We start from the raw sequence: 27,515 nt of genomic DNA, 5'->3' as shown, positions 1-27,515 counted from the left end.
CTGGCTGTGATATCTCCATCCTCTTTTGCTCTCCTCTCCTCCATCTTCTGCTCCGTTGCCCTGCTTCTGCTTTCTTTGTACCTGTCTCTCTCTTTTTCTCCTAATCTCCTTTCCATTCCTCTTCCTCCCTCTCCCCCTCTTCTCCTTTCCTTTCCTTTTCCTCTCTCCCCCTCTCCTCTTCTCCTCTTCCCCCTTTCCTCTTCCTCTCTCTCCCCCTCTCCTCTTCTCCTCTTCACCCTTTCCTCTTCCTCGCTCTCCCCCTCTCCTCTTCTCCTCTTCCCCCTTTCCTCTTCCTCTCTCTCCCCCTCTCATTTTCTCCTCATCTCCTTTCCTCTTCCTCTCTCTCCCTCTCTTCTCCTTTCCTTTCCTCTTCCTCTCTCTCCCCCTCTCATTTTCTCCTCATCTCCTTTCCTCTTCCTCTCTCTCCCTCTCTTCTCCTTTCCTTTCCTCTTCCTCTCTCTCCCCCTCTCATTTTCTCCTCACCTCCTTTCCTCTTCCTCTCTATCCCCTCTCCTTTCCTCTTCCTCTCTATCCCCTCTCCTTTCCTCTTCCTCTCTCTCCCCCTCTCCTCTTCTCCTCTCCCCCCTTTTCTCTTCCTCTCTCTCCCCCTCTTCTCCTTTCCTTTCCTCTTCCTCTCTCTCCTCTTCTCCTCCTTTCCTTTCCTCTTCCTCTCTCTCCCCCTCTCCATTTCTCATCATCTCCTTTCCTCTTCCTCTCTCTCCCCCTCTCCTCTTCTCCTCTTCCCCCTTTCCTCTTCCTCTCTCTCCCCCTCTTCTCCTTTCCTCTTCCTCTCTCTCCTCTTCTCCTCCTTTCCTTTCCTCTTCCTCTCTCTCCCCCTCTCCTCTTCTCCTTTCCTTTCCTCTTCCTCTCTCTCCCCCTCTCATTTTCTCCTCATCTCCTTTCCTCTTCCTCTTCCTCTTCCTCTCTATCCCCTCTCCCTACCTCTTCCTCTCTCTCCCCTTCTCCTCATCTCCTTTCCTCTTCCTCTCTCGCTCCCCCTATCCTCCTCTCCTTTCCTTTCCTCTTACTCTCTCCCCCTCTCCCCCTCTCATCTCCTTTCCTCTTCCTCTTCCTCTCTATCCCCTCTCCTTTCCTCTTCCTCTCTCTCCCCTTCTCATTTTCTCCTCATCTCCTTTCCTCTTCCTCTCTCTCCCTCTCTTCTCCTTTCCTCTTCCTCTCTCTCCCCCTCTCATTTTCTCCTCACCTCCTTTCCTCTTCCTCTCTATCCCCTCTCCTTTCCTCTTCCTCTCTCTCCCCCTATCCTCCTCTCCTTTCCTCTTCCTCTTCCTCTCTATCCCCTCTCCTTTCCTCTTCCTCTCTCTCCCCTTCTCATTTTCTCCTCATCTCCTTTCCTCTTCCTCTCTCTCCCTCTCTTCTCCTTTCCTCTTCCTCTCTCTCCCCCTCTCATTTTCTCCTCACCTCCTTTCCTCTTCCTCTCTATCCCTTCTCCTTTCCTCTTCCTCTCTCCCCCCCTATCCTCCTCTCCTTTCCTTTCCTCTTACTCTCTCCCCCTCTCCCCCTCTCATCTCCTTTCCTCTTCCTCTTACTCTCTATCCCCTCTCCTTTCCTCTTCCTCTCTCTCCTCTTCTCCTCCTCTCCTTTCCTCTTCCTCTCTCTCTCCCCCTATCCTCCTCTCCTTTCCTTTCCTCTTCCTCTCTCCTCCTCTCATCTCTCTTCCTCTTCCTCTCTATCCCCTCTCCTTTCCTCATCCTCTCTCTCTCCCCCTATCCTCCTCTCCTTTCCTTTCCTCTTACTCTCTCCCCCTCTCCCACTCTCATCTCCTTTCCTCTTCCTCTTCCTCTCTATCCCCTCTCCTTTCCTCTTCCCCTCTCTCCCATTCTCCTCCTCTCCATTCCTCTTTCTCTCTCTCCCCCTCTCCCCCTCTCTTTTCCTCTTCCTCTCTATCCCCTCTCCTTTCCTCTCCCTCGCTCTCCCCATCTCCTCCTCTCCTTTCCTCTTCCTCTCTCTCTCCCCCTATCCTCCTCTCCTTTCCATTCCTCTTCCTCTCTCTCCCCCTCTCCCCCTCTCATCTCCTTTCCTCTTACTCTTCCTCTTCCTCTCTATCCCCTCTCCTTTCCTCTTCCTCTCTCTCCCCTTCTCCTCCTCTCCTTTCCTCTTCCTCTCTCTCTCCCCCTATCCTCCTCTCCTTTCCATTCCTCTTCCTCTCTCTCCCCCTCTCATCTCCTTTCCTCTTCCTCTTCCTCTGTATCCCCTCTCCTTTCCTCTTCCTCTCTCTCCCCTTCTCCTCCTCTCCTTTCCTCTTCCTCTCTCTCTCCCCCTATCCTCCTTTCCTCTTCCTCTCTCTCTCCCCCTATCCTCCTCTCCTTTCCTCTTCCTCTCTCTCTCCCCTATCCTCCTCTCCTTTCCATTCCTCTTCCTCTCTCTCTCCCTCTCTTCTCCTTTCCTTTCCTCTTCCTCTCTCTCCCCCTCTCATTTTCTCCTCATCTCCTTTCCTCTTCCTCTCTCTCCCTCTCTTCTCCTTTCCTTTCCTCTTCCTCTCTCTCCCCCTCTCATTTTCTCCTCACCTCCTTTCCTCTTCCTCTCTATCCCCTCTCCTTTCCTCTTCCTCTCTATCCCCTCTCCTTTCCTCTTCCTCTCTCTCCCCCTCTCCTCTTCTCCTCTCCCCCCTTTTCTCTTCCTCTCTCTCCCCCTCTTCTCCTTTCCTTTCCTCTTCCTCTCTCTCCTCTTCTCCTCCTTTCCTTTCCTCTTCCTCTCTCTCCCCCTCTCCATTTCTCATCATCTCCTTTCCTCTTCCTCTCTCTCCCCCTCTCCTCTTCTCCTCTTCCCCCTTTCCTCTTCCTCTCTCTCCCCCTCTTCTCCTTTCCTCTTCCTCTCTCTCCTCTTCTCCTCCTTTCCTTTCCTCTTCCTCTCTCTCCCCCTCTCCTCTTCTCCTTTCCTTTCCTCTTCCTCTCTCTCCCCCTCTCATTTTCTCCTCATCTCCTTTCCTCTTCCTCTTCCTCTTCCTCTCTATCCCCTCTCCCTACCTCTTCCTCTCTCTCCCCTTCTCCTCATCTCCTTTCCTCTTCCTCTCTCGCTCCCCCTATCCTCCTCTCCTTTCCTTTCCTCTTACTCTCTCCCCCTCTCCCCCTCTCATCTCCTTTCCTCTTCCTCTTCCTCTCTATCCCCTCTCCTTTCCTCTTCCTCTCTCTCCCCTTCTCATTTTCTCCTCATCTCCTTTCCTCTTCCTCTCTCTCCCTCTCTTCTCCTTTCCTCTTCCTCTCTCTCCCCCTCTCATTTTCTCCTCACCTCCTTTCCTCTTCCTCTCTATCCCCTCTCCTTTCCTCTTCCTCTCTCTCCCCCTATCCTCCTCTCCTTTCCTCTTCCTCTTCCTCTCTATCCCCTCTCCTTTCCTCTTCCTCTCTCTCCCCTTCTCATTTTCTCCTCATCTCCTTTCCTCTTCCTCTCTCTCCCTCTCTTCTCCTTTCCTCTTCCTCTCTCTCCCCCTCTCATTTTCTCCTCACCTCCTTTCCTCTTCCTCTCTATCCCTTCTCCTTTCCTCTTCCTCTCTCCCCCCCTATCCTCCTCTCCTTTCCTTTCCTCTTACTCTCTCCCCCTCTCCCCCTCTCATCTCCTTTCCTCTTCCTCTTACTCTCTATCCCCTCTCCTTTCCTCTTCCTCTCTCTCCTCTTCTCCTCCTCTCCTTTCCTCTTCCTCTCTCTCTCCCCCTATCCTCCTCTCCTTTCCTTTCCTCTTCCTCTCTCCTCCTCTCATCTCTCTTCCTCTTCCTCTCTATCCCCTCTCCTTTCCTCATCCTCTCTCTCTCCCCCTATCCTCCTCTCCTTTCCTTTCCTCTTACTCTCTCCCCCTCTCCCACTCTCATCTCCTTTCCTCTTCCTCTTCCTCTCTATCCCCTCTCCTTTCCTCTTCCCCTCTCTCCCATTCTCCTCCTCTCCATTCCTCTTTCTCTCTCTCCCCCTCTCCCCCTCTCTTTTCCTCTTCCTCTCTATCCCCTCTCCTTTCCTCTCCCTCGCTCTCCCCATCTCCTCCTCTCCTTTCCTCTTCCTCTCTCTCTCCCCCTATCCTCCTCTCCTTTCCATTCCTCTTCCTCTCTCTCCCCCTCTCCCCCTCTCATCTCCTTTCCTCTTACTCTTCCTCTTCCTCTCTATCCCCTCTCCTTTCCTCTTCCTCTCTCTCCCCTTCTCCTCCTCTCCTTTCCTCTTCCTCTCTCTCTCCCCCTATCCTCCTCTCCTTTCCATTCCTCTTCCTCTCTCTCCCCCTCTCATCTCCTTTCCTCTTCCTCTTCCTCTGTATCCCCTCTCCTTTCCTCTTCCTCTCTCTCCCCTTCTCCTCCTCTCCTTTCCTCTTCCTCTCTCTCTCCCCCTATCCTCCTTTCCTCTTCCTCTCTCTCTCCCCCTATCCTCCTCTCCTTTCCTCTTCCTCTCTCTCTCCCCTATCCTCCTCTCCTTTCCATTCCTCTTCCTCTCTCTCTCCCTCTCTTCTCCTTTCCTTTCCTCTTCCTCTCTATCCCCTCTCCTTACCTCTTCCTCTCTCTCCCCTTCTCCTCCTCTCCTTTCCTCTTCCTCTCTCTCTCCCCCTATCCTCCTCTCCTTTCCTCTTCCTCTCTCTCTCCCCCATCCTCCTCTCCTTTCCATTCCTCTTCCTCTCTCTCTCCCTCTCTTCTCCTTTCCTTTCCTCTTCCTCTCTATCCCCTCTCATTTCCTCTTCCTCTCTCTCCCCCTCTCATTTTCTCCTCATCTCCTTTCCTCTTCCTCTTCCTCTTCCTCTCTATCCCCTCTCCTTTCCATTCCTCTTCCTCTCTCTCCCCCTCTCATCTCCGTTCCTCTTCCTCTCTATCCCCTCTCCTTTCCTCTTCCTCTCTCTCCCCTTCTCCTCCTCTCCTTTCCTCTTCCTCTCTCTCTCCCCCTATCCTCATCGCCTTTCCATTCATCTTCTTCTCTCTCCCCCTCTCCCCCTCTCATCTCCTTTCCTCTTCCTCTCTTTCCCCCTCTCCTCTCGTCCTCTGCTCCTTTCCCCTCTCCTCTCGTTTCCGCTTCCTCTCCTCCCTCTCCACCTCTACTCCTATCCTTTATTCTTCCTCTCCTTCTCCTCTCGCCCTCTACACCTTTCCTCCTCTCCTCTCCTCCTCCTCTCTGTATCTACCTGTACCGGGGAATGAACCCAGCTGTCACATATTTCTGCCCTCTGTAACTACACATGCCAATTAACATTGATCTGGGATTTATGTGAGATTAAGGCAGATGAAGGTTTTATAAATGTAGATAAGAAGTGTCTTTAAATACTGCTGAGAGAAGGAGTGAGTGAAATTGCTTAGTGTGACTCTTTCTTCTTTAATCTCTCCCTCGCTCTCTGTTTCTTACTCTGTCATTCTATCTCTCTTTCTCTCACCCTCTCTCTCATACTCTCTTTCTCTCACCCTCTCTCTCATACTCTCTTTCACCCCCTCTCTCTCTCTCTATCTCTCTTTCTCTCACCCTCTCTCTCATACTCTCTCTCACCCCCTCTCTCTATCTCTATCTCTCTTTCTCTCACCCTCTCTCTCATACTCTCTTTCTCTCACCCTCTCTCTTACTCTCTCTCTCACCCCCCCCCCCTCTCTCTCTCTCTCTCTCTCTCTCTTTCCCTCTCTCTCTTTCTCTCACCCTCTCTCTCTCTATCTATCTCTCTCTATCTCTCTCTCTTTCCCTCACCCTCTTTCTCTCACCCTCTCTCTCTCTCTCTCTCTCTGTCTCTTTCGCTTACACTCTCTCTCTCTCTCTCTCTCTCTCTCTCTCTCAGGCCCAGTTGATCTGAATCTGATGTTGAAATGTGCCCCCTGTCTGGCCGGCCCCTGTCTGAACAATGGCACATGTGCCAGCGATGTGTCTGGCTCCTACCATTGCACCTGTCCCTTTGGCTACAAAGTGAGTGGATTTAAACACACACACACACACACACACAACCACAGCCCCACTTAAACGGCTCCACATGTTAGCGGTTTGTCATCGTATGCATAGCCCCAGTGTATTAGCCTCTCCTGTTCTCTTACATGCATCTTACTTTGATATCTCAACCAATGTGGAAATGATTACAACAGTTAGTTTGGCTGTAAGTATTGAATGGGGATTGAAAAGGTTTACAATAAAGTGCTCTCAGAGAGTGGACATAGAGTGTATGTGTGTCTGCATGTGTGTGTGTCTGCATGTGTGTGTGTCTGCATGTGTGTGTCTGCGTGTGTGTGTCTGCGTGTGTGTGTCTGCGTGTGTGTGTGCCTGCATGTGTGTGTGCCTGGATGTGTGTGTGTCTGCATGTGTGTGTGTCTGCATGTGTGTGTCTGCGTGTGTGTGTCTGCGTGTGTGTGTGCCTGCATGTGTGTGTGCCTGCATGTGTGTGTGTCTGCATGTGTGTGTGTCTGCATGTGTGTGTGTCTGCATGTGTGTGTGTCTGCATGTGTGTGTGCCTGCGTGTGTGTGTGCCTGCATGTGTGTGTGTCTGCATGTGTAGGTTTTGTCCCCTCCCCCACTGTGTTGTGTGCTGCTGCTGTGGCCTCGTGAGCCTGTTGTTTGGATGTGGGATTCCTGTCAGTATCCTGCTCCACAGACGCAGATAACAGCTTAACCTCCTGCCTGCTTCAGGGACAAAGCCCATGGCCTCTTTTTAAATCAAATCTTTGCTCCCAAGGTCAATTTGTGTGTCAGTGTTGGTCCCGGTGTCTCTGGGTATGCACCTCTCTTTGGGTCTTTGCGATTATTCCTGCCTATTCAGAGGTGTGTGTACGTGCATGTGTGCTTTTCTCCGTTGTCCTCTGCTGGGCTTAAATGTAATTGAAATGTGGAGAATGAATTGTGGATCGAGAGAGAGGGAAACAGAGTGAAAACAAGAAACAAGCGTCCGTGTTTTGTCTGTGATCAGAGGAAGTGGGTATTAAGGGTCATTAGGGTCATGATTCTTGAATGCTGCCATACTGTACAAGGCATTCCTGGTCCATCACCAAACATTTCTGTAAAAACCCAACGATAAAGCCTTGCATACTATATTTTGTTGTTGTTTTGTGCTGAAGGCAAAGTGTTCTCATTTTGAACCATTTCATGTGTCTGAAGGTAGAACTCCGCCTCCCCGGCAGGCCCATAGAGCAAATACGGGACACCTATAGGCCTACCGCTGGCCAATCAGATAGCTCAGATCACCGTGTCTGCACAGTCTGTGGTTTCCTTGAGCCATAGACTGTGAAAAGAACCCTAGAACGCGGTTGATACTGTGTGATGTTTAAAACCATGATTAGAAAGAGACTCGGCGAATACAGCAAAGAGCTGCTGTTTTTATGTGTAAGTTCATGTTTAAGTTGTTATTCAGCACTGTAAACACTTTGTTCAACACTTTTATAAACCATCAAATGCACGTTCTCCCTACTTCCACTCACCCTACAACCAGCACTGCAGCTGTAGTGAATGAGTATCGCAAAGTGTTCCAATAAGCTTCCATTGTTATTATTAGCTGAATGTATTTTTTAATAGAGGAATATTTCACTTTTTCTGGTCATGGTAGTAACAACATGAATTGGTGCATGAGGCAGAAATAATGCAGTGTGACTTGAGTTTCGCCATCAGCTGGAAGACTGTCTCCCCTTTTCTCAGCGGAGGGAGGGAGAGCGGAGGGAGGGAGGGAGAGCGGAGGGAGGGAGAGCGGAGGGAGGGAGAGCGGAGGGAGGGAGAGCGGAGGGACGGTGAGCGGAGGGAGGGAGAGCGGAGGGAGGGAGAGCGGAGGGAGGGAGAGCGGAGGGAGGGTGAGCGGAGGGAGGGAGAGCGGAGGGAGGGAGAGCGGAGGGACGGTGAGCGGAGGGAGGGAGAGCGGAGGGAGGGTGAGCGGAGGGAGGGTGAGCGGAGGGAGGGAGAGCGGAGGGAGGGAGAGCGGAGGGAGGGAGAGCGGAGGGAGTGAGAGCGGAGGGAGGGTGAGCGGAGGGAGGGAGAGCGGAGGGAGGGAGAGCGGAGGGAGGGTGAGTGGAGAGAGAGAGAGCGGAGGGAGGGAGAGCGGAGGGAGGGAGAGAGGAGGGACGGTGAGTGGAGGGAGGGAGAGCGGAGGGAGGGAGAGCGGAGGGAGGGAGAGCGGAGGGACGGTGAGTCGGGGTAGAGTTTCGCCATCAGCTGGAAGACTGTCTCCCCTTTTCTCAGCGGAGGGAGGGAGAGCGGAGGGAGTGAGAGCGGAGGGAGGGTGAGCGGAGGGAGGGAGAGCGGAGGGAGGGAGAGCGGAGGGAGGGAGAGCGGAGGGAGGGTGAGTGGAGAGAGAGAGAGCGGAGGGAGGGAGAGCGGAGGGAGGGAGAGAGGAGGGACGGTGAGTGGAGGGAGGGAGAGCGGAGGGAGGGAGAGCGGAGGGAGGGAGAGCGGAGGGACGGTGAGTCGGGGTAGAGTTTCGCCATCAGCTGGAAGACTGTCTCCCCTTTTCTCAGCGGAGGGAGGGAGAGCGGAGGGAGGGAGAGCGGAGGGAGGGAGAGCGGAGGGAGGGAGAGCGGAGGGAGGGAGAGCGGAGGGACGGTGAGCGGAGGGAGGGAGAGCGGAGGGAGGGAGAGCGGAGGGAGGGAGAGCGGAGGGAGGGTGAGCGGAGGGAGGGAGAGCGGAGGGAGGGAGAGCGGAGGGACGGTGAGCGGAGGGAGGGAGAGCGGAGGGAGGGTGAGCGGAGGAAGGGTGAGCGGAGGGATGGAGAGCGGAGGGAGGGAGAGCGGAGGGAGGGAGAGCGGAGGGAGTGAGAGCGGAGGGAGGGTGAGCGGAGGGAGGGAGAGCGGAGGGAGGGAGAGCGGAGGGAGGGTGAGTGGAGAGAGAGAGAGCGGAGGGAGGGAGAGCGGAGGGAGGGAGAGAGGAGGGACGGTGAGTGGAGGGAGGGAGAGCGGAGGGAGGGAGAGCGGAGGGAGGGAGAGCGGAGGGACGGTGAGTCGGGGTAGAGGCAGCCTCACCACTGCTCCACCCTCCCCTCAGATTGACCATCAGATGCAGGCCATCCCAAAAAATATCAAGCTCACTCAGCTGTCCCTCACAAGTAATACAATAAATGATATATTACCAGTGTGATCATGTACCTACATTGTTTAAATATAATTCCTAATTGGTCTGAGAAAAATAACATTGGCAGGGCAATTCAAGCATAGCCAATATGTAAGTGATAAATGCAGACATTCTGTACATTACCTTGGAAATAATGGACTGGTCTATAACCAGTACAGTGCCTTGCGAAAGTATTCGGCCCCCTTGAACTTTGCGACCTTTTGCCACATTTCAGGCTTCAAACATAAAGATATAAAACTGTATTTTTTTGTGAAGAATCAACAACAAGTGGAACACAATCATGAAGTGGAACGACATTTATTGGATATTTCAAACTTTTTTAACAAATCAAAAACTGAAAAATTGGGCGTGCAAAATTATTCAGCCCCCTTAAGTTAATACTTTGTAGCGCCACCTTTTGCTGCGATTACAGCTGTAAGTCGCTTGGGGTATGTCTCTATCAGTTTTGCACATCGAGAGACTGAAATTTTTTCCCATTCCTCCTTGCAAAACAGCTCGAGCTCAGTGAGGTTGGATGGAGAGCATTTGTGAACAGCAGTTTTCAGTTCTTTCCACAGATTCTCGATTGGATTCAGGTCTGGACTTTGACTTGGCCATTCTAACACCTGGATATGTTTATTTTTGAACCATTCCATTGTAGATTTTGCTTTATGTTTTGGATCATTGTCTTGTTGGAAGACAAATCTCCGTCCCAGTCTCAGGTCTTTTGCAGACTCCATCAGGTTTTCTTCCAGAATGGTCCTGTATTTGGCTCCATCCATCTTCCCATCAATTTTAACCATCTTCCCTGTCCCTGCTGAAGAAAAGCAGGCCCAAACCATGATGCTGCCACCACCATGTTTGACAGTGGGGATGGTGTGTTCAGCTGTGTTGCTTTTACGCCAAACATAACGTTTTGCATTGTTGCCAAAAAGTTCAATTTTGGTTTCATCTGACCAGAGCACCTTCTTCCACATGTTTGGTGTGTCTCCCAGGTGGCTTGTGGCAAACTTTAAACGACACTTTTTATGGATATCTTTAAGAAATGGCTTTCTTCTTGCCACTCTTCCATAAAGGCCAGATTTGTGCAATATACGACTGACTGTTGTCCTATGGACAGAGTCTCCCACCTCAGCTGTAGATCTCTGCAGTTCATCCAGAGTGATCATGGGCCTCTTGGCTGCATCTCTGATCAGTCTTCTCTTTGTATGAGCTGAAAGTTTAGAGGGACGGCCAGGTCTTGGTAGATTTGCAGTGGTCTGATACTCCTTCCATTTCAATATTATCGCTTGCACAGTGCTCCTTGGGATGTTTAAAGCTTGGGAAATCATTTTGTATCCAAATCCGTCTTTAAACTTCTTCACAACAGTATCTCGGACCTGCCTGGTGTGTTCCTTGTGCTTCATGATGCTCTCTGCGCTTTTAACGGACCTCTGAGACTATCACAGTGCAGGTGCATTTATACGGAGACTTGATTACACACAGGTGGATTCTATTTATCATCATTAGTCATTTAGGTCAACATTGGATCATTCAGAGATCCTCACTGAACTTATGGAGAGAGTTTGCTGCACTGAAAGTAAAGGGGCTGAATAATTTTGCACGCCCAATTTTTCAGTTTTTGATTTGTTAAAAAAGTTTGAAATATCCAATAAATGTCGTTCCACTTCATGATTGTGTTCCACTTGTTGTTGATTCTTCACAAAAAAATACAGTTTTATATCTTTATGTTTGAAGCCTGAAATGTGGCAAAAGGTTGCAAAGTTCAAGGGGGCCGAATACTTTCGCAAGGCACTGTATATGCAGTGGTAATGTATTGGGCCTATAGCCTACTGCATAAACCTCATTGCTACAGAACTGTGTTTAATTGGTTAATGTTGCATAGGCTTACGCTTTTAAGCCATGTTTTAAAAAATCTGAGCGGCAGATCTCAGCTTGAATTTTGACTCAGAAAGTGATCTTGATCTTGAATCAGAAAAGGTTGGTGACCACTGCTCTACTCCATCGTGATAGACAGACACAGTCTCACACCTCTCCCTCTCTCTCGATTTCAATTTCAATTCAAAGGGTTTTATTGGCATGGGAAACATATGTTTACATTGCTAAAGCAAGTGAACTAGGTAATAAACAAAGTCAAATTAACAATAAAAACTGACAGTAAACATTACACTCACAGAAGTTCCAAAATAATATAGACATTATGTGCAAATTATGTGCAAATAGTACAAAAGGGAAAATAAATAAACAAAAATATTGATTGTATTTACAATGGTGTTTGTTCTTCACTGGTTGCCCCTTTCTTGTGGCAACAAGTCACAAATCTTACTGCTGTGATGACACACTCTGGTATTTCACCCAGTAGATATGGGAGTTTATCAAAATTGTATTTGTTTTTGAATTCTTTGTGGATCTGTGTAATCTGAGGGAAATATGTGTCTCTAATATGGTCATACATTTGGCAGGAGGTTAGGAAGTGCAGCTCAGTTTCCACCTCATTTTGTGGGCAGTGTGCACATAGCCTGTCTTCTCTTGAGAGCCATGTCTGTCTACGGCGGCCTTTCTCAATTACAGGATTCCAGTTTGCTAATTTTTTTTGATAATTCTTTCCAATGTGTCAAGTAATTATATTTTAGTTTTCTCGATATTTGGTTTTGTCTAATTGTGTTGCTGTCCTGGGGCTCTGTGGGGTCTGTTTGTGAGCAGAGCCCCAGGACCAGCTTGCTTAGGGACTCTTCTCCAGGTTCATCTCTCTGTAGGTGATGGCTTTGTTATGGAAGGTTTGGGAATGGCTTCCTTTTAGGTAGTTGTAGATTTGAACAGCTCTTTTCTGGATTTTGATCATTAGCAGGTATCAGCCTAATTCTGCTCTGCATGCATTATTTTGTATTTTACACAGAGGATATTTTTGTAGAATTCTGCATGCAGAGTCTCAATTTGGTGTTTGTCCCATTTTGTGAATTCTTGGTTGGTGAGCGGACCCCAGACCTCACAACCATAAAGGGCAATGGGTTCTATAACTGATTCAAGTATTTTTAGCCAGGTCCTAATTGGTATGTCAAGTTTTATGTTCCTTTTGATGGCATAGAAGGCCCTTGCCTTGTCTCTCAGGTCGTTCACAGCTTTGTGGAAGTTACCTGTGGCGTTGATGCTTAGGCCGAGATATGTATAGATGTTTGTGTGCTCTAGGGCAATGGTGTCTAGATGGAATTTGTTTTTGTGGTCCTGGCAATTGGACCTTTTTTGGAACACCATTATTTTAGTCTTACTGAGATTTACTGTCAGGGCCCAGGTCTGACATAATCTGTCCAGAAGATCTAGGTTCTGCTGTAGGCCCTCCTTGGTTGGGGACAGAAGCACCAGATCATCAGCAAACAGTAGACATTTGACTTCATATTCTAGTAGGGTGAGGCCGGGTGCTGCCGACTCTTCTAGTGCCCTCTCCAATTCGTTGATATATATGTTGAGGAGGTTGGGCCTTAAACTGCATCCCTGTCTCACCCACGGCCCTGTGGAAAGAAATGTGTGGATTTTTTTACCATTTAAACTGCATACTTGTTGTTTGTGTACATGGATTTTATAAGGTTGTATGTTTTTCCCCCAAGACCACTTTCCATCAGTTTGTATAGCAGATACTCATGCCAAATTGAGTCGAAGGCTTTTTTTAATTCAACAAAGCATGAGAAGACTTTGCCTTTGTTTTGGTATGTTTGTTTGTCAATTAGGGTGTGCAGGGTGAATACGTGGTCTGTTGTACAGTAATTTGGTAGAAAGCCAATTTGACATTTGCTCAGTACATTATTTTCACTAAGGAAATGAACGAGTCTGCTGTTAATGATAATGCAGAGGATTTTCCCAAGGTTGCTGTTGACGCATATCCCACGGTAGTTATTGGTGTCAAATTTGTCTCCATTTTTGTGGATTGGGGTGATCAGTCCTTACTTCCAAATATTGGGAATGATGCCAGAGCCAAGGATGATGTTGAAGAGTTTAAGTGTAGCCAATTGGAATTTGTGGTCTGTATTTTGTATAATTTCTTTGAGGATACCATCAACACCACAGGTCTTTTTGTGTTGGAGGGTATGTATGTTGTCCTCTAGTTCATTCAATGTATTTGGAGAATCCAGTGGATTCCGCTAGTCTTTAAAATAGTTGATTCAAAGATTTGTATTTGATCATGTATATGTTTTTATCTGTTTTCTCTTTGTTATAGGGCCAAAAAGATTGGAGAGGTGGTTTACCCATATATCTCCATTTTGGATAGATAACTCTTTGTGTTGTTTTTGTTTAGTGTTTTCCAGTATTCCCAGAAGTGGTTAGAGTCTATGGATTTTTCAATTACATAGAGCTGATTTCTGACCTGCTATTCCTTCTTTTTCCATAGTTTCTGGATTCATCATAGTGAAGGTGTAGGCTCAGGTTTTCTGGGTCTCTATGTTTTTGATTGGACAGGTTTCTCAATTTCTTTCTTAGGTTTTTGCATTCTTCATCAAACCATTTGTGATTGTTGTTCATTTCTTCGGTTTTCCGTTTGAAATATATAGATTTGATAGGGAAGCTGAGAGGTCAAATATACTGTTTAGGTTTTCTACTGCCAAGTTTACACCTTCACTATTACAGTGGAACATTTTGTCCTGGAAGTTGTCTGAAAGGGATTGATTTGTTGTTTCCTAATTGTTTTTTGGTAGGTTTCCACACTACTTTCCTTCCAGCTATAGCATTTCTTAATATGGGTGTGAGGTTCTTGTCTAGTTCTGACATTTAGGTTGCCACAGACTAGTACATGTCCCTGGGCTTGGAAATGATTGATTTTCCCCTCCAGGATGTAGAAGCTGTCTTCATTAACGTATGGGGATTATAGTGGGGGGATATAGGTAGCACACAGAGGATATTTCTCTCTGCTGAGATAATTTATTTTTTAATTTGTAGCCAAATGTAAAATGTTCCTGTTTTGATTTATTTAATTATTTATTTATTTAGTAAGGTCTGCTAGCATACCCCCTGAGTCTCTTCTTTGTTTCACACCCCTCTCTCTCTTCCCCTCCCTCCCTCCTCCCTTCCTCCCTTCCAGGGACAGAACTGTGAGATATCCATCAACGCCTGCATCAGTTTCCCCTGTGCCAATGGAGGGACCTGCCACGTGATCCCAGGCCAAGAGGACCAGTTCAGGTACCCACTACCCACTACTCTCTCCACACACCTCACAGAGAGGCCGTCTGAAATGGCACACTATTCCCTATATAGTGGGGCAGACAGAGGAGTAATATGCAGGCAGCAGTGTTGTTCCAGTGTGTGAGTGACTCTGTGAGAACCCATGGTCCATGCTGGTGTTGTTCCTCATCAGGCTTGGGGCCAGACCACTGCCACACTCTCCTCTCTTTCATTGTTCACTGTTCGGCCTTTAAACACCAATCAACCAACCCTAAGCTGTCTGTCTCATCAATGATCCACATGTGGGATCTCTCCTCAGCCTTTTGATATAGCAGATTAAGGCCTTACAGCATGACCTCACTACAAAGCCTGTATCTGTTCTAGCTATGCACCGACACAAAGGTTCATCTCCTTGAGTCACTATGATGTCACTCTTTCCAGGGGTCGCAACCTTGATGCCTCTTACAGGAGCTTTGTATATCCCCTCTCTACTTACAGCCCCCAGTCAGTCCCTCTGGAGAACTGCTAAAGGACATCACAATCGCTCATCTCCTCAGGGTCATATTGAATCAGAAGCCGCTGGCCTTCAAAGAACAACAGGCGTTTGATAAAGCTACTCGTCTCACTAGTGACGCTTATCTCTCCTTGCTCTGCTGAGAGCCTGCCCACCACACCGCACCCATGATGCCAACAATGTGCCACCCTTCCCGCACAGCACAGCCAGGCCAGCTAGGGAAGGCAGGCATAACAGACAAGAGAGAGAGTGACAGAGCTAGTGTAATGCCAGAGTTAAGCGGTCTACCGATTCCACACGACATTTAGTTATTAAAGCTTGATGAATGCTCTTCCACATAGGATCTTACAGGGACACACGTCTAATTGGAGTTATTGAATTCACAGACAGACCTGATTACATTACATTTCAAATGTCACTGGAGTTCTACCCTTGTTGTTATTCAAATTGAAGTGCAGGTCTTAGGCTTTCAAAGGGCATTAGTCCTTAATAGATGGGCCAGGGCCACAGAGCAGAGGGCATCTGGAGCGTGAATTTGAAGTGAAGTGGAATGAAACCCAGTACACTTCCATGACTTTGGCAGTGTCCTAACTAACTATCTGTGACTGCTATCCTGTCTCTCTCCTCCCAAGCTGTACGTGTCCTCCTGGGTACGAGGGTCTGCAGTGTGAGGTGAATCCTGACGATTGTGAGGACAATGACTGTGAGAACAACTCTACCTGTGTGGACAGCATAAACAACTATACCTGCTTCTGCCCCCCAAACTTCATAGGTATGATACACATTTTATCAAAATGTTAGTGTAATACACTTATTATGCTACTGTAATAAGCTTCTTATCCTACTGTAATACACTTCTTATCCTACTGTAACACACTTCTTATGTTAGTGTAATACACTTATTATGCTACTGTAATAAGCTTCTTATCCTACTGTAATACACTTCTTATGTTAGTGTAGTACACGTCTTGTGTTACTGTAATATACTTCTTATGTTGCTGTAATACACTTCTTATGTTAGTGTAATACACTTCTTATGTTAGTGTAATACACTTCTTATGATAGTGTAATACACTTCTTATCCTACTGTAATACACTTCTTATGTTGCTGTAATACACTTCTTATGTTAGTGTAATACACTTCTCATGTTAGTTTAATACACTTCGTATCCTACTGTAATATACTTATTATCCTACTGTAATAAACGTATTATGCTACTGTAATAAACTTCTTATCCTACTGTAATATACTTCTTATCCTACTGTAATACACTTCTTATGTTAGTATAATACACTTATTATGCTACTGTAATACACTTCTTATCCTACTGTAATACACTTCTTATTCTACTGTAATACACTTCTTATGTTAGTGTAATACATTTATTATGCTACTGTAATAAACTTATTTTCCTACTGTAATACACTTCTTATCCAACTGTAATACACTTCTTATGTTAGTGTGGTACACTTCTTATGTTAGTGTAATACACTTCTCATGTTAGTAGTATCTTGACCATGTTCTGTTATAATCTCCACCCGGCACAGCCAGAAGAGGACTGGCCACCCCACATAGCCTGGTTCCTCTCTAGGTTTCTTCCTAGGTTTTGGCCTTTCTAGGGAGTTTTTCCTAGCCACCGTGCTTCTACACCTGCATTGCTTGCTGTTTGGGGTTTTAGGCTGGGTTTCTGTACAGCACTTTGAGATATCAGCTGATGTACGAAGGGCTATATAAATAAATGTGATTTGATTTGAGTATAATACACTTTGTATCCTACTGTAATACACTTATTATTCTACTGTAATACACTTATTATCCTACTGTAATAAACTTCTTATCCTACTGTAATACACTTCTTATGCTACTGTAATAAACTTCTTATCCTACTGTAATACACTTCTTATCCTACTGTAATACACTTCTTATGTTAGTGTAATACACTTCTTATGTTACTGTAATACACTTCTTATGTTGCTGTAATACACGTATGTTAGTGTAATACACTTCTGTTAGTGTAATACACTTCTTATGTTAGTGTAATACACTTCTCATGTTAGTATAATACACTTCGTATCCTACTGTAATACACTTATTATCCTACTGTAATAAACTTCTTATCCTACTGTAATACACTTCTTATCCTACTGTATTACACTTCTTATGCTACTGTAATAAACGTCTTATCCTACTGTAATACACTTCTTATCCTACTGTATTACACTTCTTATGCTACTGTAATACACTTCTTATCCTACTGTAATACACTTCTTATCCTACTGTAATACTCTTCTTATGTTAGTGTAATACACTTCTTATGTTAGTGTAATACACTTCTTATGTTGCTGTAATACACTTCTTATGTTAGTGTAATACACTTCTTATGTTAGTGTAATACACTTCTTATGATAGTTTAATACACTTCTTTTCCTACTGTAATACACTTCTTATGTTAGTGTAATACACTTCTCATGTTAGTTTAATACACTTCGTATCCTACTGTAATACACTTATTATCCTACTGTAATAAACGTATTATGCTACTGTAATAAACTTCTTATCCTACTGTAATATACTTCTTATCCTACTGTAATACACTTCTTATGTTAGTGTAATACACTTATTATGCTACTGTAATACGCTTCTTATCCTACTGTAACACACTTCTTATTCTACTGTAATACACTTCTTATGTTAGTCTAATACATTTATTATGCTACTGTAATAAACTTATTTTCCTACTGTAATACACTTCTTATCCAACTGTAATACACTTCTTATGTTAGTGTGGTACACTTCTTTTGTTACTGTAATACACTTCTTATGTTGCTGTAATACACTTCTTATGTTAGTGTAATACACTTCTTATGTTAGTGTAATACACTTCTTATGTTAGTGTAATACACTTCTCATGTTAGTATAATACACTTCGTATCCTACTGTAATACACTTATTATCCTACTGTAATAAACTTCTTATCATACTGTAATACACTTCTTATCCTACTGTATTACACTTCTTATGCTACTGTAATAAACTTATTATCCTACTGTAATACACTTCTTATGTTAGTGTAATACACTTCTTATGTTAGTGTAATACACTTCTTATGTTAGTGTAATACACTTCTTATGTTGCTGTAATACACTTATGTTAGTGTAATACACTTCTTATGTTGCTGTAATACACTTATGTTAGTGTAATACACTTCTGTTAGTGTAATACACTTCTTATGTTAGTGTAATACACTTCTTATGATAGTTTAATACACGTCTTATCCTGCTGTAATACACTTCTTATGTTGCCGTAATACACTTATGTTAGTGTAATACACTTCTTATGTTGCTGTAATACACTTCTTATGTTACTGTAATACACTTCTTACTCTACTGTAATACACTTCTTATCCTACTGTAATACACGTCTTATCCTACTGTAATAAACTTCTCATACTACTGTAATACACTTCCTCTCCTACTGTAATACATTTCTTATCCTACTGTAATACACTTCTTATCCTACTGTAATACGCTTCTTAACCTACTGTAATACACTTCTTATGCTACTATAAAAAAACTTCCTATCCTACTCTAATACACTTCTTATCCTACTGTAATATACTTCTTATCCTACTGTAATACACTTCTTATGCTACTGTAATATACTACTTATGTTACTGTAAGCCACTACTTATGCTACTGTAATATACCACTTATGCTACTGTAATACACTTCTTATGCTACTGTACACTTTTTATTTTACTCTAATACACTTCTTATGCTACTGTAATAAACTACTTATGGTACTGTAATACATTTATGCTACTTTAATACACTTCCTATGTTACTGTAATACACTATTTATGTTACTGTAATACACTTCTTATGCTTGTCGTGCCTTTGGCTATGCCGGATTAAGTGATATGACATGGTATTCTATAAAATAATTTCTCTGTAATGAATATTACTTGATTAAGCTAATCAGGTAAATAATTAACTAGAAAGTCGGGGCACCACAAAATAATATTTATAGAGCTGTTATCTTCCGAATAAACTCTTAAAGACTCTTACATTGAAACAGAATGAATCATACATTGATTAAAAAAATTATGTCATAAAGGAAAACGTCCCTGGTGGACGGAGCAGATATGACGGCTGGTTACACAGAGAAAGGGGGTTGGGTTTTGAATGAAAGAGCGGGAAGACTGAGTAACAAAGGGAGAAGCTATGCTATCGTAAATACAGTATCTTATGCATTCTAAATTTACTCTGAGCTGCGCTTCTGTAGCTTGGTCATAGATAGTAGGCCGGGTTGCCCAACAGGGATCTCTTGTCCTTTGAAAAATGTCTCTGGTGGTAAACTGGATACTTGGTAGTACCGTCGTCATGTGGTAGACAGATACTCTGTCCGTCCTCTCCTAGCCCACGTCTACAGTTGCTGCGCTAATGCAATGGCTAGGAGGTATCACTTCTTTAGTGAATAAGGGTTCAAAGTTCATATCAAGTTGCCATGCTATATGCTCATGCTATATTCTGGCTGGTATAGTCGAAATTCATCCTTCCGGGGTGTAGGTCGTCACCTTCACATTGAAATTTGATGCTAAATTCGTTAGGTTCTCTAAGGTTGGCTTAGTTCTGTAGGTGGTATTTGTCCTTTCAACGTAGGGACCTCAAGTCCACTAGTCCTTGGAATAGAAAGTTACATTTTCGTCAAGGGGCTTATATAGGATTGGGAGAGAGGGCCGTGTTCCGGAGTTTATAACCCATGTCTGTTTACTTGGGTGTTGCCTCTGAATGAGCAGAGTTTCTCTATGATAAACCGTTCTCTCATTTAAGAAGCTAAAACTTACATTCAATCTTTTCACAAATAGTTTCATATTTAAACATTTAAATTGCACAACAATTCCATGTGAATCTGATAACTAGAACGTGTCGACTTTCCAAGATACAGTTTATGTCGTCCGATCATCAGTAATCATGTCTCAGACGCCAACCGAACTGACATCATATTAATTTAGTACCAACACATATTTTCAACTGGTTGGATTACCAAAATTTGGTTCCTTTTCCCACCTTATGATGTTCCCAGAATCTCTATGTTAACAAAGGGCTTTTTCAAGAGTCAACTCTATAGAGTAGAGAGAGAGAAACGGGGGGGGGGGGGGGGGGGGGGGGGTATTTATGGGGGTCATAAACCTCCCCCATCAAGCCAACATCATGACATGCTACTGTAATACACTTCTTATGTTACTGTAATATACTTCTTATGTTACTGTAATACACTTCTTATGTTACTGTAATACACTTCTTATGTTACTGTTATACACTTCTTATGTTACTGTAATATACTTCTTATGTTGCTGTAATTCACTTCTTATGTTAATGTAATACACTTCTTATGTTAGTGTAATACACTTCTTATGTTAGTGTAATACACTTCTTATGTTAGTGTAATACACTTCTTATGTTGCTGTAATACACTTCTTATGTTAGTGTAATACACTTCTTAACCTACTGTAATACACGTCTTATGTTGCTGTAATACACTTCTTAACCTACTGTAATACACTTCTTAACCTACTGTAATACACTTCTTATGTTGCTGTAATACACTTCTTAACCTACTGTAATACACTTCTTAACCTACTGTAATACACTTCTTATGTTGCTGTAATACACTTAACCTACTGTAATACACCTATTATGTTACTGTAATACACTTCTTAACCTACTGTAATACACTTATTATCAACTAATGCTGTTATATTGCCCACCCTAAAAAAGTATGCAACCACATAAAGATAAAGGTTAGCTTCAACATAGACAAAATCCTAAACTCTAAAACTGCACCTAAACAAACCCCCCAAAAATGTTTTTTCTGCTAGTCTAAAATGGACAGCAGCAGTTGCGGGCATCTCCTCAGTTAGGCATCATGGGCAGTCGCCGCCATCACCTGCCCGTCACAAGGAAGGGAGGGTGCTGATCTGAGCAGCTGTTCCACGCGCACCAACCCTGTCATTACCACCGCATGCCTTGTAGGCCTGGCCCCCCAGTGTGGGCATGTGGGCCCCTGGGCCAGCGGCTTGCAGCTCACGTGTTCTTGTGAAGAAGCGGTCACAGGCTGGCTCCAGGGGAAGTCCACAGGCTAACCCAGCAATTAGACGTCTGTGTGCTCCAGAGACAAATCTAAGACTGTGACTACATGGTGTAGACTAGAGAGCCTGTGGACATGGACCATTGGACTAGAGAGAGAAAGCATCTTGCTGGCCTGTGGACCAGGACCATTAGACTAGAGAGAGAAAGCATCTTGCTGGCCTGTGGACCAGGACCATTAGACTAGAGAGAAAAAGCATCTTGCTGGCCTGTGGACCAGGACCATTAGACTAGAGAGAGAAAGCATCTTGCTGGCCTGTAGACCAGGAACATTAGACTAGAGAGAGAAAATATCTTGCTGGCCTGTGGACCAGGACCATTAGACTAGAGAGAGAAAGCATCTTGCTGGCCTGTGGACCAGGACCATTAGACTAGAGAGAGAAAGCATCTTGCTGGCCTGTAGACCAGGAACATTAGACTAGAGAGAGAAAGCATCTTGCTGGCCTGTAGACCAGGAACATTAGACTAGAGAGAGAAAGCATCTTGCTGGCCTGTAGACCAGGAACATTAGACTAGAGAGGGAAATCATCTTGCTGGCCTGTGGACCATGACCATTAGACCCTGGGAACATTATATTAAGGAGGGAGGGAGGAGGATGAGGGAGATGATGGGGAATTCGATAGGTGGCTTTCCAATTGGCCGGTTGGTTGACCCTTTACTGTGTGAGATGACCAGCCTCTCTTCTCCTCTGCTGCAGCCAATACGAGCTATCTTGACCTCTGTTCTCTCAGCTCTCTGAGTGACAGGGCAGAACTGCTCTCAGTGTGTGGACATTGTGTGTGTGTGTGTGTGTGTGTGTGTGTGTGTGTGTGTGTGTGTGTGTGTGTGTGTGTGTGTGTGTGTGTGTGTGTGTGTGTGTGTGTGTGTGTGTGTGTGTGTGTGTGTGTGTGTGTGTGTGTGTGTGTGTGTGTGTGTGTGTGTTACATGTGGTGCCTCTATCTGGGTTAAGTGGTCTGGACCCTCCTGGTTATCAGGACCATGAGACATCTATAAACCTTCCTCTCTCTCTTTCTTCCTTTACAAGCTGACAGATCTGACATGGGATGGGAAAAGGTCAGGCTCTTTCTTCCTTTACAAGCTGACCGATCTGACATCAGTCTCTTTCTTCCTTTACAAGCTGACCGATCTGACATCAGTCTCTTTCTTCCTTTACAAGCTGACCGATCTGACATCAGTCTCTTTCTTCCTTTACAAGCTGACCGATCTGACATCAGTCTCTTTCTTCCTTTACAAGCTGACTGATCTGACATGGGAAAAGGTCAGTCTCTTTCTTCCTTTACAAGCTGACTGATCTGACATGGGAAAAGGTCAGTCTCTTTCTTCCTTTACAAGCTGACTGATCTGACATGGGAAAAGGTCAGTCTCTTTCTTCCTTTACAAGCTGACAGATCTGACATGGGAAAAGGTCAGTCAGTCTCTTTCTTCCTATACAAGCTGACCGATCTGACATGGGAAAAGGTCAGTCTCTTTCTTCCTTTACAAGCTGACAGATCTGACATCAGTCTCTTTCTTCCTATACAAGCTGACAGATCTGACATGGGAAAAGGTCAGTCTCTTTCTTCCTTTACAAGCTGACATATCTGACATGGGAAAAGGTCAGTCTCTTTCTTCCTTTACAAGCTGACAGATCTGACATGGGAAAAGGTCAGTCTCTTTCTTCCTTTACAAGCTGACAGATCTGACATCCGTCTCTTTCTTCCTTTACAAGCTGACAGATCTGACATCAGTCTCTTTCTTCCTATACAAGCTGACAGAGCTGACATGGGAAAAGGTCGGCCTCTTTCTTCCTTTACAAGCTGACAGATCTGACATCAGTCTCTTTCTTCCTTTACAAGCTGACCGATCTGACATGGGAAAAGGTCAGTCTCTTTCTTCCTTTACAAGCTGACCGATCTGACATGGGAAAAGGTCAATCTCTTTCTTCCTATACAAGCTGACAGAACTGACATCAGTCTCTTTCTTCCTATACAAGCTGACCGATCTGACATGGGAAAAGGTCAATCTCTTTCTTCCTATACAAGCTGACAGAACTGACATCAGTCTCTTTCTTCCTATACAAGCTGACAGATCTGACATGGGAAAAGGTCAGTCTCTTTCTTCCTTTACAAGCTGACAGAACTGACATCAGTCTCTTTCTTCCTATACAAGCTGACAGATCTGACATGGGAAAAGGTCAGTCTCTTTCTTCCTATAGAAGCTGACCGATCTGACATGGGAAAAGGTCAGTCTCTTTCTTCCTTTACAAGCTGACAGATCTGACATCCGTCTCTTTCTTCCTTTACAAGCTGACAGATCTGACATGGGAAAAGGTCAGTCTCTTTCTTCCTATACAACCTGACCGATCTGACATGGGAAAAGGTCAGTCTCTTTCTTCCTTTACAAGCTGACAGATCTGACACGGGAAAAGGTCAGTCTCTTTCTTCCTTTACAAGCTGACAGATCTGACATGGGAAAAGGTCAGTCTCTTTCTTCCTATACAAGCTGACAGATCTGACATGGGAAAAGGTCAGTCTCTTTCTTCCTTTACAAGCTGACCGATCTGACATGGGAAAAGGTCAGTCTCTTTCTTCCTTTACAAGCTGACAGATCTGACACGGGAAAAGGTCAGTCTCTTTCTTCCTTTACAAGCTGACAGATCGTACATGGGAAAAGGTCAGTCTCTTTCTTCCTTTACAAGCTGACAGATCTGACATGGGAAAAGGTCAGTCTCTTTCTTCCTTTACAAGCTGACAGATCTGACATGGGAAAAGGTCAGTCTCTTTCTTCCTATACAAGCTGACCGATCTGACATGGGAAAAGGTCAGTCTCTTTCTTCCTTTACAAGCTGACAGATCTGACATGGGAAAAGGTCAGTCTCTTTCTTCCTATACAAGCTGACCGATCTGACATGGGAAAAGGTCAGTCTCTTTCTTCCTATACAAGCTGACAGATCTGACATGGGAAAAGGTCAGTCTCTTTCTTCCTTTACAAGCTGACCGATCTGACATGGGAAAAGGTCAGTCTCTTTCTTCCTATACAAGCTGACAGATCTGACATCCGTCTCTTTCTTCCTTTACAAGCTGACCGATCTGACATGGGAAAAGGTCAGTCAGTCTCTTTCTTCCTATACAAGCTGACCGATCTGACATGGGAAAAGGTCAGTCTCTTTCTTCCTATACAAGCTGACAGATCTGACATCAGTCTCTTTCTTCCTATACAAGCTGACCGATCTGACATGGGAAAAGGTCAGTCTCTTTCTTCCTTTACAAGCTGACAGATCTGACATGGGAAAAGGTCAGTCTCTTTCTTCCTTTACAAGCTGACCGATCTGACATGGGAAAAGGTCAGTCTCTTTCTTCCTTTACAAGCTGACAGATCTGACATGGGAAAAGGTCAGTCTCTTTCTTCCTTTACAAGCTGACAGATCTGACATGGGAAAAGGTCAGTCTCTTTCTTCCTTTACAAGCTGACAGATCTGACATGGGAAAAGGTCAGTCTCTTTCTTCCTTTACAAGCTGACAGATCTGACATGGGAAAAGGTCAGTCTCTTTCTTCCTATACAAGCTGACAGATCTGACATCTGTCTCTTTCTTCCTTTACAAGCTGACAGATCTGACATCAGACTCTTTCTTCCTATACAAGCTGACAGATCTGACATGGGAAAAGGCCAGTCTTTTTCTTCCTTTACAAGCTGACAGATCTGACATCAGTCTCTTTCTTCCTTTACAAGCTGACAGATCTGACATGGGAAAAGGTCAGTCTCTTTCTCTCTACCCACCTTCTCTGTATTTCTCCTTATGTTATTTTCCCCCTGTAAAACAGAACTACTGCTAACTAGATGGGAAATTATTTGTTTTTCATATCGAATACGATACATATTGATTCTCATTTAGCCAATGACTTTCAGGTCTTCGCACCAATCGAAACTAGAACCAGGCTTGAGCATTGAGAATGGGCAGACTCAGACATGCACCATAGAAACCCAATTGGAGTGGATTTCCTCTGTAACGCAGCGGGCTGTTGGGGATGCTGGGATATGGGCAGGCTTCTCCAAGGCTCCACCACGAGGCTGCAGGATGAGGGAGAGGCAGAGGAAACAGACCTGGCAGTAGAGGGAGGGAGGGTAAAGCAGTGGAGGAGAGGCCTGTGCTGTGAAATCCTGGCTGAGCCCCAGCCACCCCACTGTTAGAGGAGCAGATCTAGCCAAGCAGGTGGACAGAGACAGAGGGTTTATTGAACTGGCCGTGCAGTGATTTAGTGGATTCCAATGGGGCCTTGCCTGGGCAGGTAAAGCCCTGTATTCCGTGCAGATTACAGCACAATATAATACATGTGTTTCAACCCCCAACCCCCACTCTATGGGAGAGTGGAGCAGGCCGGCAGTATAAACATGACCCAACTGTTGAATGCTGAGAAAGCCAGGATGGTGCTTTAGGAAGCCATCATAATACAATGGGACAAATCACAAAACACTCAACATTACACACAATCCCAGGCTCATATATATACAATGCACTAGAATAATCGCACAATAAGGCACTAAGTCAAATCATGACAGACGTTAGCTAGTATTATGTATGTCGGAAAATGACGTTTCAGGCCATGAACTCACCATCTCTCTGTTCTCTATTATCTTGTGTGTGTGTGTGTGTGTGTGTGTGTGTGTGTGTGTGTGTGTGTGTGTGTGTGTATCTTCCCAGGGGATCTATGTGAGGAGGTAGTGGACCCCTGTATGCAAGGCTTTGACCCCTGCCAGCATGACTCCAAGTGCCTCCCCCTCACCAAAGGCTACAGGTGAGTGACATGCAGCTCTCAGATGGGGGGCGAGACTACAAAAGGTCAGAAGTCACCAGAGGCAGCCCATAGGAAGTGACCTGTCATCAGGACAACCTGGTCTGTTCTGTTCCTCCAACATGTTAATATCCTGTTATTTTATGAGGAAAACTAACTCTAGTGTACGTGACTGTGCTGTTTAAAAGCTTTTTGATGTTAGAAAGAGCAAGAGAGTGGGTTTAAGGTAGTAAAGAGAGTTCAGTCACAGAAAGAAGAACTGTTCAGCGCCAGTTGTTAAGAGTACATTTATATAGTGAGTTCAATACATGAAGTTCCCTCTCAGGAAATAAAAGTGATTGGATTTGAATAACATGTTCAGAGAGAATTGAAATTGAATTGAATTGAGAAAGAGAGAGTAGAGAGAGAGAAAGAGAGAGAAGGGTGGAGGGAGAGAAAGAGAGCGAGAGAGAGTAAAAGGGGGGGAGAGAGAGAGAGAGAGAGAGAGAGAGAGCGAAAGAGTAGCGAGACAGAGAGAGAGGGGGGAGAGAAAGAGAGAGTTGGGGAGAGAGAGGGGGTGAGGAGAGGGAGAGAGAGAGGGAGTGAGAGAGGGAGAGAGAGAGAGAGGGAGTGAGATTTAGAGAGAGAGAGAGAGAAGGGGAGGGGGAGAGAGAAAGAGAACGAGACTATATCCTTTGTAACATTGTACCTCTTTATTTCCTGTGTCAGGTGTGAGTGCCTGCCAGGCTATGTAGGCCAGCACTGTGAGCAGGACTACAACGACTGTCTGGAGAACAAGTGTCAGCACGGGGCCGAGTGTGTGGACGCTGTCAATGGATACACCTGTGTGTGTAAAGAGGGCTTCAGGTGAGTCCACACACAGCACAGACACACACGCGCACAGGCTGATCTTACTGCAAAGGCTGACGTAGGCTCAGTGCCGAAACAGCATCAGGCCAGCTGCAGAGCACACACACACACACACACACACACACACACACACACACATACACACACACACCAGACTGTGAGGAGCTACAGATGGTGCTTTATTATCCTCCACTTGGCTGTCTAGTCTGAGGCGTGCAGTGCAGGATGGTGCAGGGTGGTAAGGTTGATGTGGGGTGGTGTGGGCCACTGTTGGGTGTTGCTTGGATATGCGGTGCGGGGTGTTGTGGGGTGGTGCAGGGTGGTGCAAGGTGGTGTGGAGAGGTGCGGGGTGTTGCGTTGCAGTGTGGGGTGGTGCAGGGTAGTGCGGGGTGGTGTGGAGTGGTGCTGGGTGGTAAGGGTGATGTGGGGCAGTGTGGGGTGTTGCTTGGATGTGCGGAGTGTTGTGCGGTGGTGCAGGGTTGTGCTGGATGGTGTTTGGTGGTGCAGGGTGGTGTGCGGTGGTGCAGGGTGGTGCAGAGTGGTGCAGTGTGCTGGGTGGTGTTTGGTGGTGCAGAGTGGTGCAGATTGGTGCAGTGTGCTGGGTGGTGTTTGGTGGTGCAGGGTGGTGCAGAGTGGTGCAGAGTGGTGCAGGGTGATGCAGAGTGGTGCAGGGTGGTGCAGAGTGGTGCAGGGTGGTGCAGAATGGTGTTTGGTGGTGCAGGGTGGTGCAGAGTGGTGCAGGGTGGTGTGGGGTGGTGCAGAATGGTGCAGTGTGCTGGGTGGTGTTTGGTGGTGCAGGGTGGTGCAGAGTGGTGCAGAGTGGTGCAGGGTGATGCAGAGTGGTGCAGGGTGGTGCAGAGTGGTGCAGGGTGGTGCAGAATGGTGTTTGGTGGTGCAGGGTGGTGCAGAGTGGTGCAGTGTGCTGGGTGGTTTTTGGTGGTGCAGGGTGGTGCAGAGTGGTGTAGGGTGGTGTGGGGTGGTGCAGAATGGTGCAGTGTGCTCGGTGGTATTTGGTGGTGCAGAGAGGTGTGGGGTGGTGAAGGGTGGTGCAAGGTGGTATTTGGTGGTGCAGAGAGGTGTGGGGTGGTGCAGGGTGTGTATAATCATGATGGGAG

At 45.7% G+C, this 27,515-nt stretch overlaps 1 protein-coding gene across 5 annotated transcripts in view; it reads left to right on the top strand.

Moving 5' to 3' along the window:
- LOC110504786 (slit homolog 3 protein) overlaps positions 1 to 27,515 on the top strand; it is a 445,911-nt gene that overhangs the window by 381,362 nt on the left and 37,034 nt on the right. For 4 of the 5 annotated variants that reach the window (XM_036969806.1, XM_036969808.1, XM_036969805.1 and 1 more), the window contains 6 exons: positions 5,737 to 5,861; positions 14,038 to 14,135; positions 15,264 to 15,403; positions 22,163 to 22,186; positions 25,461 to 25,554; positions 26,260 to 26,397. In XM_036969806.1, coding sequence (XP_036825701.1) covers positions 5,737 to 5,861; positions 14,038 to 14,135; positions 15,264 to 15,403; positions 22,163 to 22,186; positions 25,461 to 25,554; positions 26,260 to 26,397 — 619 coding nt within the window. The remainder of the gene's footprint in view (positions 1 to 5,736; positions 5,862 to 14,037; positions 14,136 to 15,263; positions 15,404 to 22,162; positions 22,187 to 25,460; positions 25,555 to 26,259; positions 26,398 to 27,515) is intronic. The other variant, XM_036969807.1, reaches the window with a different exon arrangement.

Source organism: Oncorhynchus mykiss, chromosome 31 (assembly GCF_013265735.2).
Source record: "Oncorhynchus mykiss isolate Arlee chromosome 31, USDA_OmykA_1.1, whole genome shotgun sequence".
Taxonomy (NCBI): Eukaryota; Metazoa; Chordata; class Actinopteri; order Salmoniformes; family Salmonidae; genus Oncorhynchus; species Oncorhynchus mykiss.
Note: the sequence above shows the minus strand (reverse complement) of the source record. Positions and strands in the feature narration are given on the sequence as shown.